Here is a 14727-nt window from a genome sequence, read left to right as displayed (position 1 = left end):
GTGTGTAAGCTAGCTACACAGAATCTCCACCCAGCTTAGAGGCAAAAATAAAAAATACGTGTTCGTTTACGAGAGTCCAGACAGTGTCAAAAAAAGCTAAACAGAGCCACGTGTCTTGCACGTGTCATGGACTTCGTAGATAGGTTCAAACAAAAGAAGAACGCCCTCCAATTTTCAAATCCTTAATAAATAAATATAAAATTAACCTCTTAACAAAATAAATAAATAAATATATAATTTCTTACTTCGAGGAATTTAAGCAGTGGGCTCCACCTCTCCTTATTTTGTCTCTGGCTCTTCCCCAAGACAATGTCATCGAAAGGCTACCATTTACCAGGACCCTTCTAATTCAAGACACCCAGCTATATATATATATATATATATATATCTATATGTACTGAAAAGGCCGTAGTTTAAGCACGCTTCTCTGTTCCTTATCGTCTTCAAGCTTCGTATTTTGTTGCAGAGATTCAGAGCTTGAGAAAGCTTCGTTAATGGCGGCTTCTGTTAGATTGAAAGCTTTGGATTTGATGGTTTAAACTCTCAAGCTTACACAAGCAATAGCAGTCTCTGTTTCTCTTCATCTTTACAGCTCCTCCCATTTCTTTCTGGTACCTTCAATGGCTGCCCTGTTTCCGCCATTAAAGCTCTGTTTCTTTAAATTTGGAGTTTTTGACATACCCATTTGAAAATTAATACAAAAAAGGGAAATTTTGCTTGTTTTCTTCTCCATCCATTAATGAAATCTCTGATATTCTTGTTTTTTTTTTTCACTGATCTTCATAGATATTGGAAGAACTTGAAGATGGTGATAACAGAATCAGAAATGTTGTCACATGATGAAGTGGAATCGCCATTGCAGTCTGAGCAGCAGCTCAAGAACAATGGATTCTCTTCCCTTGGAAGACAATCCTCCATTTACTCTCTTACACTGGACGAATTTCAGAACACACTCTGTGAGAGTGGCAGGAATTTTGGGTCAATGAACATGGATGAGTTCCTCACCAGCATTTGGACGGCGGAGGAAAACCAAGCAATCAGTGGCAGCCACTCCGCCGCCACTGCCGTGGCGGCATTGAGTAATACCCAGACTCACCTGCCGGTGACTGGAGCGTCGTGGGGGAAACGCAATATAGAGAAGCAAGCTAGCTTGGCTCGCCAAGGTTCGCTAACAGTTCCGTCGCCGTTGTGTCGGAAGACGGTGGAAGAGGTTTGGTCGGAGATTCATAAGAGCCATCAGGGGCAGAGTCAAAACAGCAATTCACAAGAGTCCGCCGCGCGCCAACCAACTTTTGGGGAGATGACATTGGAGGATTTTCTGATCAAAGCAGGGGTTGTTCGAGAGCCTTGCGGCGGAGCAGGAGTGGCGCAGCCATTGCAACCACCGCAGCAGTATAGTTTGTACCAGAATAGCAACCACGCCGTTGGTGGAGGTTATGTTTCAAGGCCTGTTGGACTCAGTACATCTGCAGCTGGCGGTGGTAGCATTACAACTGGGTATACTAGCAATGGGAAAAGAAACAGTTTTTATTCGTCACAGGCTCCTTATGGTGGAGGCGGAGGAGGAGGAGGAGGATATCCGCCTGCTCAGCCGTTGGGGATGGCGGCGCCTGTGAGTCCAGTTTCCTCCGATGGAATGTGCGGGAATCAGGTGGATAAGTCGAATCAATTTGGGTTGAGAGGTAGGAAGAGAGTGATTGATGGGGCAGTTGAGAAAGTTGTGGAGAGGAGACAGAGGAGGATGATAAAGAACAGGGAGTCGGCGGCGAGGTCCAGAGCTAGAAAACAGGCTTACACAGTGGAGTTAGAAGCAGAGCTGAACCAGTTAAGAGAGGAAAATGGACAGCTTAAGCAGGCCTTGGTAAGCAACATCATGTGAAAACATTTGATGTTTTTAGACAGCAATTGCCCACTGTTGTGATTCTAACCAGATTTTGTGTTCTTGTTTTTTGGGTTTGGAACATGAACAGGCAGAGCTTGAGAGGAAGGGAAAGCAACAGGTACCCTTTCCTTCCTTCTTTCTTGATCGTGAGATCCCACCTTAGTTGGGGAGTGGAAACCTCGGAAACCTCTTCCTATCTATATGTAATTTAGGAACTTTGAGGAAAACTCGAAAACGAACGTTAAAAAACGACAATATCGATTAGCAATGAGTTTGGACTTGGATGGGTACAAATAGTATCAGAGCGAGACACTAAGTGATGTACTAGCGAGGATGTTGAGTCTTGAAGGGAGATGGATTGTGGATTACACGTCGGTTGGAGAGGAGAACAAAACATTCTTTATAAAGATGTGAAAACCTCTCTCTAGCAAAAGCGTTTTAAAAACCTCAAGAATAAGCTCGAGCTTGAGCGGTTACAAATGGTATCAGAGTCAAACATCACGTGATGTGTGAGTGAGGAGGTTAGGCGGTGTGCCAACAAGGACACTAAGTCCAAAGTAGATAATATCAACTAGTAGTGGGTTTGAGTTGTTACAAATGATATCATAGTCAGACATCATGTGATGTGTGAGTGAGGAGGCCAGGCGGTGTGCCAGCAAAAACAGTAAGTCCAAAGTAATAATATAAACTAGAAGTGGGCTTGAGTTGTTACAAATGGTATCGGAGTCAGACATCACATGATGTGTGAGTGAGGAGGCCAGGCGGTGTGCCAGCAAAGACAGTAAGTCTAAAGTAATAATATAAACTAGTAATGGGCTTGAGCGGTTACAAATAGTATCAGAGTTAGACATCACGTGATGTGTGAGTGAGGAGGCTAGGTGGTGTGCCAGTAAGGACATTGGGTCTCGAAGAGGGATGAATTGTAAGATCTCACGCTAGTTGGGAGAGGAACAAACCACGCTTCAAAAACCTTGAGCGGAATCCTGAGAGGGGAAAGCCTTCGTTTTAAAAACCTTGAGAAAACCCTGAAAGGAAATGTCCAAAGAGCTCGAGGGGACTCCCGAGAAGGGAGGGTACAAAGTGGACAATATCGGCTAGCAACGGGGTTGAACCAATCCTAATTTGTTCGATGTGTTTCTAAATTGATAGAGGTTTGAGCTACATACAGGTAGCAATTGTTGTGTAATTTGTGAGATGGAACTCCATTTTTGCAGCACCTGGAGGGAACAAAGAACGTTCAAACGAAGGCAGAAAGAGCGAAGGAAAAGGTTGGTGTTGTGAGGAGAAGCTTGAGTTGCCCATTGTGAAACAAAATGTTCAAATGTCGTAGCCTAAAAACTTGGTGCATCCAGCAGCAGCAGATGTTAACTGTGTTGCAGGAATTTGAGCTGTGCTGTTCCTCTTCCTTTCTTCAACCTGCCTCCTCATCTACAGGATTTCATTCCTTTTTCTTCTCAGTTTGTCCAGGCGTTGTAAAATGAAGTACATACAACCACAGTAATGAAATAATAAAAATTTCTTATATAGTATTGGTCCCGGCGGGGCTCGAACCCGCGACCTTCGGCTCATAAGACCAACGCTCTAACCAACTGAGCTACGGGACCACTTGATAGTAACGGTGAATTTAAACATATTCATCATTAAAAAGTTTAAGGGCTTCTTTAATTTGAATATTCTAAACCCAAAACAACCTAACATAACCTCGACTCAACATCACTAATTTAAGCACCGGACCAATTTGGAGGTTTCAAAAACAACCTAACATAACCTCGACTCAACATCACTGATTTAAGCATGAGCGAGTGTTGGGTCGAGTCTAACAACGGTTACAGAACTTAAAACTTTAGACTCGAAACTTGACTTGAACTTTATTGAATCATTTTTACCCATTTGTATAGCTTTCCGACACATGGAGTAAAAAATATGCATTGATTTACTAGACCCGTGTACGAAACGATGAGCTAAGATTTATGGACGTCAAAAGCATTAAAAAGAATATGAGTATGAAGGAAGATGGTCGTGTGTCTAGTAACAAAGAAATTTGTAGAATGAATGTGTATGAAGAATTTGGACACATATGGGGTTCACCAAAATCAACATCAGCCTCATAATGCTCCAAATTCGCAATCAAAACCGAAACCACATATCTTTCCTCCTACAAATCTACGCCTCCGATTTCTCCATGTGGATTGTCTTTTCTTCATTCCTTAATTTCGACTTCACTCTTCAAATCCCTCTAAATTCATCGCCACTATCCTCTTCCATGGCGGACCGAGCTTTCGTCTAGGGTTTTGCCGCATGAGAACAGAGATTCCAACCAGTTTCTGAAAGATGGAATCTCACCGTCCTGATTCTTTTCTTCCTCCTCCGCCGCCATTGACGGCTGAGAAAGCGCCTGTACCGGCGGAGAAAATCGGAATCGAACAGGAACTGGAGTCTCTGGCTTCGAGAAAACGCTCGGAATCGGAAGTGCAGGAGGTCGCCGCGGGTAAGGAAATGCAAGTACAGACGACAACGACGGCGGCGGAGGAAGAGGAGGAGGAAGGTGGACGGGAGAGGCTGAAGAGGCACCGGCGGGAGATGGCCGGGCGAGTCTGGATACCGGATATATGGGGGCAAGAGGAGCTTCTGAAGGAGTGGATTGATTGCTCCGGGTTCGATGCTTGTTTATTTCCGACTGGAATCGGGTTGGCGAGGGCGGCGCTGGTTGAAGAAGGAAGAAGGGCCAACAATGGCGGATTCAGACTGGAGAACAGGTGCTGAATTTACGTTAAATTTTTTTAGGATTAATTGAAATAAAAACAAAGAAAATTCATTTCCCAAGCTCTGAAGATTATTAGTTTCCAACATTTGGGGAAGAGGAATTTGAACGGAAACACAATCAAACAAAACTGCTTTTATTTCATTCGCCATTTGATTTTCCATTTTACTGTTAATTAATACAATTATGAATTCTTCATGCTTTCCTTCAATAATATTATTGTTTATTATTATTGTTGTTAATTATTCTTATTCCCTTTCCATTTATTTGCATCTATTCATCTCTCTCTATATTTTTTTTTAATTTAAAATAAAATCTGGAAATTTTTTGAACTATGAAACTTTTTTTTTTTTTCATTCTCTCTGTCCTCTGCAAATCGAAATACTCTACAAATTCATTAAAATATTTTCAAATAATCCATTTTAAATATAGTTTTGTTGTATTGAAAGAAAAAACTGTATTTTACTTTTTTTTTTTTTTAGGTAAAACAAGATTTTACAGTTTTCGTGAATATAGAATAAGCAAAATTCAAAGGAAAAAAAAACTAAATTATGTAAATAAAAAAAAAAGTGTTTACTAAGACTTGGCCAAGTGTAATTTTGTGTTTTGAGTTTAAATATCCTAAAATGGTAATTTTAATTAAACATGGTTAAATTTGTTTATTTATTTACTCAAAAGTTTCAAAATTATAAATTTAGTTTTAAAACTTTTAACCTACTTCAACATAAAATTTAAATTCTTAATTTTTTAAACATAAAATTGAAATTCTATGAACATACCTACTTTTTTATGTTAGGATAAACCTGTAAAATTGAAAATCTATAAACATACCCACTTTTAAAGGTCGATGAACTTTTAATAATTTTTTTTAGAGATCAAATAAACACAAATTCAAAATTTCGAGAACTAAATTCTAATTTAACTAGCTTCATAATTTAGAATATATTTATAATTTTTCCCTCAAAAGAAAATAGTAATCTAAAGCTTTGGATAATCAAATATCCCAATATCAAATTCTTGGATATTAGATTCTCCATAACAACTTGGATAGCTAAATCACAACCAAGCATAAAAAGTGGGCTTGGAATAACTTTTATGAAGAAAAAAAAAAGCGACTTTAGCTCATAAAAAAAGGTACTTTTGAAGAATTTCACAATACTTGATTGGACAATCAAAATGCAAAAACAAACACTTGCGCATTTCTATGAGAAGAATTTTCAATAACTTTAAAAGCATAAATAGTAAACAAGACTCAACAATACCATTAAAAATTTTATAACGAAGACATTAGCAGATGAGTGGCCCAAAACACAAGTTCACAAAATTATGGGTACTTTTCTACCAGCTGGAAATTCACATAATTCATGATCCTCTTTGGTTACTCATATAAAAATGCTATGTGACAAACATGATTTGAAAAGTTAATTCAGGGATTAGCTAACAGAAACCAGCTCCCATATCTTTATTGTACCGTCATCGCTCGCTGAAGCAAGAAGCCTCTTCTCCTGACAGAAGTTGGATTGAAAAGGTTAGAACGATAGAACTTCGTATTTAAACCGAAACGACCGATTGGGAAAAATGTGTGGCATCTCGTATGTAGTAGAGATAATAGGTGCAATAAGTCATTTGAAATATCACAGACCAGCAAAAAGACAGAAGTTAACAGCTCAAGGCAAAGGGGTCTATAAACCTGAGGTCTTTGAACTTTCACTTGAACCGATGACGGTGAGGGCAATTCGGCAACCGTTTAAGTCAACAAAATTTTCAATGTTTTTTCTCGTTTAAACTAGCTCGTGTGTATCTCAACTTAATCTACGAAACAACTGTTTAACTCTATAACATTTGATATCTTAAATAGGTGGTGCTGCAAGATGGTGGCTACTGTAGGATTTGAGTCAATAAAAAGTAGCACCACGAAATCAAATGCGATTACTCGAAGTCCATACATGACTATAGTTAAATTCCAGTCATGAACTAATAACTTTAAATGCTAGTTAGTGTAAAACATTTTGCAGGTTGAAATAAGAGCCTTACCCCTGGGCTCCATTGCACTGAATTTACATCCATGTTGTGGGCCTTCTCCTTCTTATACAGCAACTGGAATGAAGATCCATCAACCTGCGATGAAAAGGGAGTGGTCAATATTGTTTCATTTCACTTGAAAGTTCCACAATATTTTGCATCTTGGAGCTAATAGCATAATTAAATGATGCTAACATGAGCTTAACATATCTTTACTTCCTTTTAAGAGGTTGTAGGCCCCACATTAATATTTTTTAAAAGAACAAACAACAGGCCAACAATCGTACTAAGCTGCACCGAACCATGACAAAAATTTTCCAAAAGATACGAAATAATGATATCGTAATACACATGTCTAGATACATTATAGTACAGATGCGAGCAAATGCTAATAACAAGGTAAGGCAAGCCTCCATTACCATTTTCTCTTGATTCTCCACAAACAAACGAATAGCATCGTCAGCTGCTCCACTAGCAATTATGCCGTTTCTGTCACATTCACGTGCAAAAATCATCAGCCACATAGATGTATGGTTAAATAGAAATTACAAATATAAGATGCAAAAGAAACGCTGCAAAGCACAGGTAATATAAAAGTTACATAGAATAAACAATAATACGTTACCCAATTAAAATTTGTGGGTGACAAAACAGATTATTACTAAGTGAATTTCCTGCAGCGAGTACATGCGATAAACTTTCTTTTGATATCTATGATTTTCAAGGCCAACTTGCGCACATTACAACTATTCTTACAAGACTACCACCTACTTTTACATTTGGTTGTCAACTGAACTCTTACCATGTTTGACTAGTTAAGAAACTTTAATGATAATTAATAACATAAATGGGAGGCCATAGTAAGATATTTTGAACTCATGGGGATTTGGTCTAGTTCAGTTGTATTTACAGCTAAGCCGATTCCTTGAGGTGAAGTACATGTGGGGCACTCCTTCCTTTTTTATTTTTTTATTTTTTTTTATTTTTATTTTTTTTTTTGAGAAAACACTTTTCATCAAGACTTCCAATATACGATGATTTTGGTAACCCTTTGGTTTTTTATAATGCCTCATGTATCTATTCTTGATGAAATGAATTAAGTGTTTATTAGTGGAAGGGAGCCTTCTCTTCTCTTGATAATTTTAATTGGGGAAAGGTAGAGCATTATATAGGTAAATAAAGCTACTCATCAACTGAGTTACGGACACATTGAAAAATGATTTTCTTGTCTTTTCTTTTCTTGTAAGAAACTGAATTATCACTGAAAAAATGAAAGTTTGTCTTATTCAGGCTGTCAAGAGGCTCCAAAATGGAGAATAAATTAAACTAAGCACTCTACTATTATAATACTATGACCAAATTCCCGAACACCTTAATTTCTTGCTAACTACTGGAGTAATCGTCTTTAGACACGGTAGCACAAGAGAAATAAAAATCTTTCATATACCTTAAATGAAAGCCTTACACAAAATAGTGTAATATTACCTTGACCAATGAACAGAGAAGATTGTTCGATCATGATTTCCAGAAAGAGTACAAGTATGCCTCCTAACAAAACCAGATAAAAGAACTATCAGCATGGTTATAGAAAAACAGATGTACCATAATAATTGGAGATAAACGAAGCTACAAATAAGATGGACCCATTAAAGAACCAACTCTTTGAGTATGCCTCTCACACTAAATTGATCCGAAAACATCTATGAATGGGTGGCAACAGAAGCATGTGACATAGTACAAGTTGAACAACAGAAGAAACTAAAGGGAGTTAATAAACCCATTTAAGTATAACTACAGAAAAAAAGAATTATTTCCTTTGGAAATAGGAGCAAATTTCATTGAGGAATGAAATAAAAGGAGTTATTAGACCCCACCCACCGAAACATTATCACGTTGTCTGTGTATTTAGATGCACATGAAGTACTGTACTCCTGCATTATTCATGAGCACGCATATACATCAATACATTCATATGTTTATCTTTCTGTAAATTAGTCCCCCTTGTTATGTTTATCTCACCCACAATCCCCCCCAAATAATAAGTAAATAACATGCAGACACAAATATTGCTGGGTGATACCAATAATTTTGTTGTAGAAGCAAAATCTTCACGAAACAAGGATTCCTTTTTAACTCCTTTGATTACAAGGTTTTAATCAAAGGAGACCGTGTCATTTAGAAAAAATGATATATATTATGAATATTTCTTACCCTGCCAAGCCAATGCTTGTACTTTAAGCACAAAAACCTACCAACCAATATATACTAACAAAAAAAATCAAAAAACATATCACATTGCACCTTGCATCGAAACTTATCAGATCAATAAGTTTCATTACTCCAAAGCCATATTATTATAATTACAATGAAGAAGAAGAAGAAGAAGAAGAAATTTTTGCATCCCTCACCATGGTGAATAGCCATCCCCAGAATGCAACCTTGTCTCATCTGTTTCCCATATTTTAAGGGTGAGATCATCACTGCAAAACTAGACCATGGTCAAATTAGATCCACCCAATGGAATAATTTAAAACATGGTTTGAAATCATTTCTTATGAACTCCAAATGAATGAAGAAATGGGTAATTTGAATTTCCAAGAAAATTTGAAATTTTATTGCTGGCACACACACAGCCTACCTACAGGTGACCATTTTGTCTCCAGTTGCATTGAAAGAAAGGGCCCAAACAGTAGAAGAGTGACCACTGAGAAGAAAATCCGAATCATAATCAGGTTCAATCTAGTTAGACTGAAGTTAACTGCCCTGTGGAAATGATGATAGATTTGTAGGAAAACATGGTAGAAAGACGAAATAGTTATGTACTTGTTAGATTCATCTATAGTCTGAACACAGTGCCAATCATCATTGTCATCATCACCTGCCCAAACCTGAAGTGGTTTCATCATCATAAATTAATATCACCTGTGCAAATCCAGAGTAATTTCCGAAGGCAGACGTAAAAAAGTAACTGCAATAATCTTCAAAGCCATCTAAGAGTTAGGTACCTTGATAGTGTTATCATAGCTACATGAGAATAAAAGATCCAGGGTTGGGTGCCACTGAACCATTTTTACATCCTGTGTGTGTCCTTGCAACACGGAAACACACTCATACTCATTTCCTGGCAATACTTCCCAAATCCAAACAGTTCTATCTCGACTGCACGTCGCAAGTAGAGAGCCAGAAGCATTCCAAGATACACTTTTGACCTCATTCTCATGACCCTAAAAGTCAACCAACAAGACAGTTTTTTTCAATGTACTGATACTTGGATAAGACAAGGAGAATAAAATGGCAGGTAGCAGTATCCATATAGATCATAATCTTGCAATGAATAGTGACAATGCATACAATACTTGATAGGCAGAACTACCTCTAGAGTGGAAACGCATTCATAGTCACCCCCGATATTCTCCCACATAGCTGTGGTGGCATCAAAGCTTGCAGTTGCCAGTAACTTTCCGTTCGGTGACCAAGCGCATGACCTAACAGTTCTAGTATGCGTTTCTTCCAAAACTGCCTGTAAACAACACTACATTAGCATTCCAGCTCCTAATGTCAATCACCTACATATAAAACTGCAAAATAAACAGAACGAATTCTTGGAAGATGAGGAACTTTCTTAGATGCAAACTTGAGTTGGTTCGATTAGTCATCTAATCCAAATATTTCGTGAAAACGTCATAGTAAAAGAAGTACCAACTCAATGAACAATTTCCACTAAACTAAAGTGATTCCATCCAGGTTAAAATTCAATACCCCAAGAACTACTCTAATAATAATCCATTTAATACAAATCTACAGATGAAATAGAACCTTGCAATTCCACGAACCAGAGGAAGGACTTTGCTCCCAGATACGAACGGTTTTATCGCCGCTGCAGGAAGCAAAAACAAGTGGAATTCCTCCAGCTCCGGTGGCGGGATTCCAGGCCAGACTCCATACCCGATCAGTGTGACCTTCAAGCTTTGCAGTCTCCTTGAGCTCGAATCGGCCATCCCAAAGCTCCATCACAAGAATGGTATTCCTTTCCCAAATCGCCGGCAAAGTAGGAAGATTACCAAGCCCTAGCTCCACGCAGCCGGAGATTCTGGAGCTCGACTTTAATGGCCGGCGAAGGGATAAGTACGCGCCGCCGCGGGTAATCTCCTCAACGTGTCGTCGGCTTACAGAGATTTAACGCTTTAATGAAGCAAGACAATGATTTCACGGCTCTATTGAAATTGGAAATTGGAAATATGTATGATCTAATAATATTGCATATTAAATTAAATTACATAAAAATAAAATAAAAAATCACTATGATATAAAATTGATCGGATTTAAAATAAGAAACTATAGCTAAGATTTTATTAAAATTTTCGAATATTAACAAAGTTATTCCATTATGATTTGTGCCATACTCATAAAACTTTATTTTATTAAAATTGGTGACATATATATATATATATATATATATATATATTGTTAAAATTAGTAATTAAAGTCTCGTAAAATTAAAATATCAAATATTTTCAAAGTCACAATACATCGCTCATATCACTTACAAAAATTAAATACGTTTTTAAAGTATGGTTGGGTTGGATTATAATCGACAAGACAAAATATATATATAGCCCACAAACAGAATTAAATTTTCGATTTTAAAATATTTAACTTAACCCAACTTAAAAAAAAAAAAAAAAAAAAAACTAACACAGGTTGTTGAGGATTGTTGGGAGGGAGTCCCACGTTCCCTAATTTAAAGAATGATCATGGATTTATGAATAAGGAATACATCTTCATTGGTAAGAAAGCATTTTGGAGAAGCCCAAAGTAAAACTTGAGAGATTATGCTCAAAATGGATAATATCATCCCATTGTGGAGAGTCGTGATCCATAACATGGTATCAGAGCCATGCTGGAGAGTGTACTTTGTTTGAGGGGAGGATTGTTGAAGATTGTTGGGAGGGAGTCCCACATTGGCTAATTTAGAGAATGATCGTGGGTTTATAAGTAAAGAATACATCTTCATTGGTACGAGCCCTTATGCTTCAAGTGGGCTCATACCATTGTGGATAACAAATAAGTGCTCGGGATCACGGGTCAATAGTGCAAGTATCTATTAAAAAAAGGTCTCGAATTGAAAGGTAACTTTTAAGAATTTGAAATTCAAGGGTGATGATGACATTTTTGTACTTTTTTTTATTATTTTTTTGGCAACTTGGACGCCACTTGTTGTGACCTTCTTTTAATGGTAATATTTTGATATAGTTCTATATACTTTTGATTTATTATTTTTTAAAATTACATAAAATAAATTACAATAAACACATTTTAAATTAATAAATTTTAAACGTATTTATTAGAAAATTAATTTGGTTCAAGAAAAACATTTTTTTAGGAGGTCGGAGTATTCTACTAAACCGAAGCGGTTCAACAAGACCGATAACGGTTATTCTAGAAATTCAAACCGGTCCATTGCGGTCAAGTTCCTTACAGTTCGCCTTCGAGAAATCAAGCAACTCCATTCCTATCTTCTCTCAACCAAAGGCGCGAGAAGTTTTTGCTAACCCTAACGCCTTAGATCAGAAGGCAAAGAACTCGCGAGAACATCGACAATGAATTCAGCAGGTCCAAGAAGCAGAGGCCTTTTCGAAGGTCTGTACAGAGTGATTATGCGCCGTAATTCTGTTTACGTTACCTTCATCATCGCCGGTGCTTTCGTCGGAGAACGGGTAATGTTGTTTACCTCATCTTAATGCTAATTTATGTGTGTTATGTTTTTTTTTTTGGATTGTCAATTCATTAATTTCGTTTCCGCGTTTGATCTGAGGATCTTGTTTTTTTGCAAATTACTAAATATTGGTATTAAACTGCCTGATTGACTGGTCATGTTCTCGCTGATCCATGAAAAAAAATTCAACGAACAGCTTGTTCATGTGTGGCCGCCGGCGAGAAGGAGTAGGTGGAACTGTATTGAAATTTATGGTTTATCTGCACGAGGAGAATTGATTAGGAGTAGAGGATTCATATATTGGTTTCTGGCATCAATTGAAAAGTCCGGTTACACGATTGAACTGATTCAAAATATAACTATGAATTGCTTTCACGATTGTGTGCAGATTCTTAATTTATGTAAAGTAACTTCGTATGTTTTCTTCATGTATGGAAATGCGGAGTTCGGCCATTATTTAGTCTGCTTACAATAGAAAAAGGACTTCCATTTTTTTTTTTTTTTGTTATAATTTTACACGATAATGAAAAGTGGAAGTGGTAACCAAAAAAAAACAACATAAGGACGTTTCTTCGTTTGTTCTATGCACTGTTATGTAATGGGCCTGAGCATCTTAAACTGTAGTATGGGACTTATGAGTTGCTTGGTTTGTTGTTACTTTAAGTTTATGGTATCTTATTTTTACCTTAATGCTTGGATTTCCATTGGTGCAGGCTGTGGATTATGGAGTTCACAAGCTCTGGGAGTACAACAATGTCGGGGTATGGAACCTACCCACATACATGATTTACTTTGTTTTTTTATGTACACATTTCACATGGACTATCATTTTGGCATTTATTGTGTTCTCCAAATCCAGAATGCTTGATTTTTTTTATTCTGGATGTTTTGGCTCCCATTTTCTGTTATAAGCTTCAAATTATCTATCAGTTTCAGCTTCTATTTGTGGTTATTGTGTTGAAGATTATGGCATTGCAGAACCTTTGCATTTTCATGATCTCTTCTATTTCATCATCTGGTTTAAAATGACTTCCAGGTGTAATGCATCAAGATGCATATGAAATTCTCATATTTTTTTGAACACAAGCAAGCTATTTGGACTTGTCAGATTTGTTCAAATGCCATTCATCATTCGGTACAGATTGAATTTGGAAATGACAATAAAGTAGTACTTATTTCAGATTTCATCTGTTGTGTTTTCGTTCTTCCTTATTTTTTAAAATCGTTCTTTGTGTTCTTAAGTTTTGGAAAGTCTTAATTTCTACAAGGTTAAGGCTGTATTAGAATTTTCGTGGGATAATTATAAACCACACCTACGCAGTCTGTCTATTCAATGTCCTCATGGTTCAAAAACAATTTTTTTATAAGCACTTAGACTTTTGATTGCTGCTTTTTACTTGTTTATTAAGTGGGTTGGTTCCTTTTACTTGTATGTTGTATGTTAAGTGAGCTGTCAGTAATGAATAACGCGAGTCACTAAAAACATTTTCCCAAGTTGGTTTGAATCTAAAAGGTCTTAATGGAGCCAACCTAAGCATAATTAAATGGTTAAGGTATTATATCCTCCATCAAATGGTTAGATGTTAGAATCCTCACTCCCACATGTTGAACTAAAAGGAAAAAGTCTGAAATGGAACGTCTATTTTTTCCATGACGTCCATTAAAGTTGCTGCTAGTTGGTGAAGAAGGGCTGTTAGAGTTGCCAAACACACTGGCAAAGTAGATAGCATTTATGACTTCTCATTCTTACTTACGGATGTCCTGCCTGCTTAGCAGATGGGTAAATTGGGAGGAAAAACATAAATTAAGGGTACACAAAACTGTTCTTAAGACTAGGGGTGGGATTTACATGCTAGGCAAATTATATAAATGTAATTTGCAATCATCGCTATATTTTATTTGTTTTCTTTGTTTTTCTTTGTTTTCCTCCAATTATATGTTGATCTATAATATCCATCCTTGTTCTACTACAAACTTGCTTTGAAAGAGATGTCTTCCCGCACAAGATGCTACTAAACAATTTTTGTTTTGATCAATAGCTTTCTGAACTCGTTCCCAACTCTATTTCGATATATGATGGTCTTACAACTATGCAGAAACGGTACGAGGACATTTCAGTTTTGGGGCAAAGACCAACGGAAGAATGAATTTATTAGCCGATTGAAAGCTACACATTCATGGATTGAAGAGGTTAAAACTGGTGGCTTAGGATGATAAATGAGAATGTATTTCCAATGGGAAAAACGTTGTCTTTTTGACATGGAACATTTGTGTTTCTTCATGAGATTCTAATCATATTTTATTTGCTTGAGTTTGGAGTTGCAAGCTTTTGTGCATTATATTTGA

At 37.0% G+C, this 14727-nt stretch overlaps 4 protein-coding genes and 1 non-coding gene across 8 annotated transcripts; 3 read left to right on the top strand and 2 right to left on the bottom strand.

The window, feature by feature from the left end:
• The first annotated feature begins 343 nt into the window (after positions 1–343).
• LOC111433141 (protein ABSCISIC ACID-INSENSITIVE 5-like) lies at positions 344–3222 on the top strand. Of its 3 annotated transcripts, none has more exons than XM_023070276.1 (4): positions 344–607; positions 783–1861; positions 1971–2000; positions 3097–3222. In XM_023070276.1, exons 2-4 carry the CDS (start codon positions 806–808, stop codon positions 3187–3189), a joined length of 1179 nt encoding a protein of 392 aa, XP_022926044.1. In that variant the 5' UTR covers positions 344–607; positions 783–805; the 3' UTR covers positions 3190–3222. The 3 variants fall into 3 exon arrangements, with proteins under 3 accessions (XP_022926044.1, XP_022925966.1, XP_022925894.1); XM_023070198.1 differs by having other exon boundaries at positions 344–611; positions 787–1861; XM_023070126.1 differs by having other exon boundaries at positions 344–1861.
• Positions 3223–3412: 190 nt separating this feature from the next.
• Positions 3413–3486, bottom strand: TRNAI-UAU. The gene has a single exon. It is a non-coding gene; the product is annotated as a tRNA-Ile (tRNA).
• Positions 3487–3955: 469 nt separating this feature from the next.
• On the top strand, positions 3956–4789 carry LOC111434141 (protein BIC1-like). The gene has a single exon (XM_023071504.1). It carries the CDS (start codon positions 4214–4216, stop codon positions 4643–4645), a length of 432 nt encoding a protein of 143 aa, XP_022927272.1. The 5' UTR covers positions 3956–4213; the 3' UTR covers positions 4646–4789.
• Positions 4790–5882: 1093 nt separating this feature from the next.
• On the bottom strand, positions 5883–10899 carry LOC111433502 (protein CIA1-like). 2 transcript variants are annotated; one of them, XM_023070584.1, is made up of 10 exons: positions 10482–10899; positions 10039–10185; positions 9671–9889; positions 9489–9553; positions 9304–9369; positions 9074–9145; positions 8151–8213; positions 7085–7154; positions 6678–6761; positions 5883–6148 (listed from the first exon to the last, which is right to left on the bottom strand). In XM_023070584.1, exons 1-10 carry the CDS (start codon positions 10674–10676, stop codon positions 6077–6079), a joined length of 1053 nt encoding a protein of 350 aa, XP_022926352.1. In that variant the 5' UTR covers positions 10677–10899; the 3' UTR covers positions 5883–6076. The 2 variants fall into 2 exon arrangements, 1 of the variants encoding a protein (XP_022926352.1); XR_002708836.1 differs by lacking the exon at positions 5883–6148 and having other exon boundaries at positions 6672–6761; positions 9074–9153.
• A 1210-nt stretch (positions 10900–12109) lies between these two features.
• Positions 12110–14702, top strand: LOC111434207 (cytochrome b-c1 complex subunit 9-like). The gene is made up of 3 exons (XM_023071630.1): positions 12110–12382; positions 13095–13142; positions 14478–14702. The coding sequence occupies exons 1-3, from the start codon at positions 12266–12268 to the stop codon at positions 14526–14528; spliced, it is 216 nt and encodes a 71-aa protein (XP_022927398.1). The 5' UTR covers positions 12110–12265; the 3' UTR covers positions 14529–14702.
• Positions 14703–14727: the final 25 nt, after the last annotated feature.

The sequence above is a fragment of the Cucurbita moschata genome, unplaced genomic scaffold, assembly GCF_002738365.1.
Source record: "Cucurbita moschata cultivar Rifu unplaced genomic scaffold, Cmos_1.0 Cmo_Scf00001, whole genome shotgun sequence".
Taxonomy (NCBI): Eukaryota; Viridiplantae; Streptophyta; class Magnoliopsida; order Cucurbitales; family Cucurbitaceae; genus Cucurbita; species Cucurbita moschata.
This window is presented reverse-complemented; position numbering and strand designations above follow the sequence as displayed.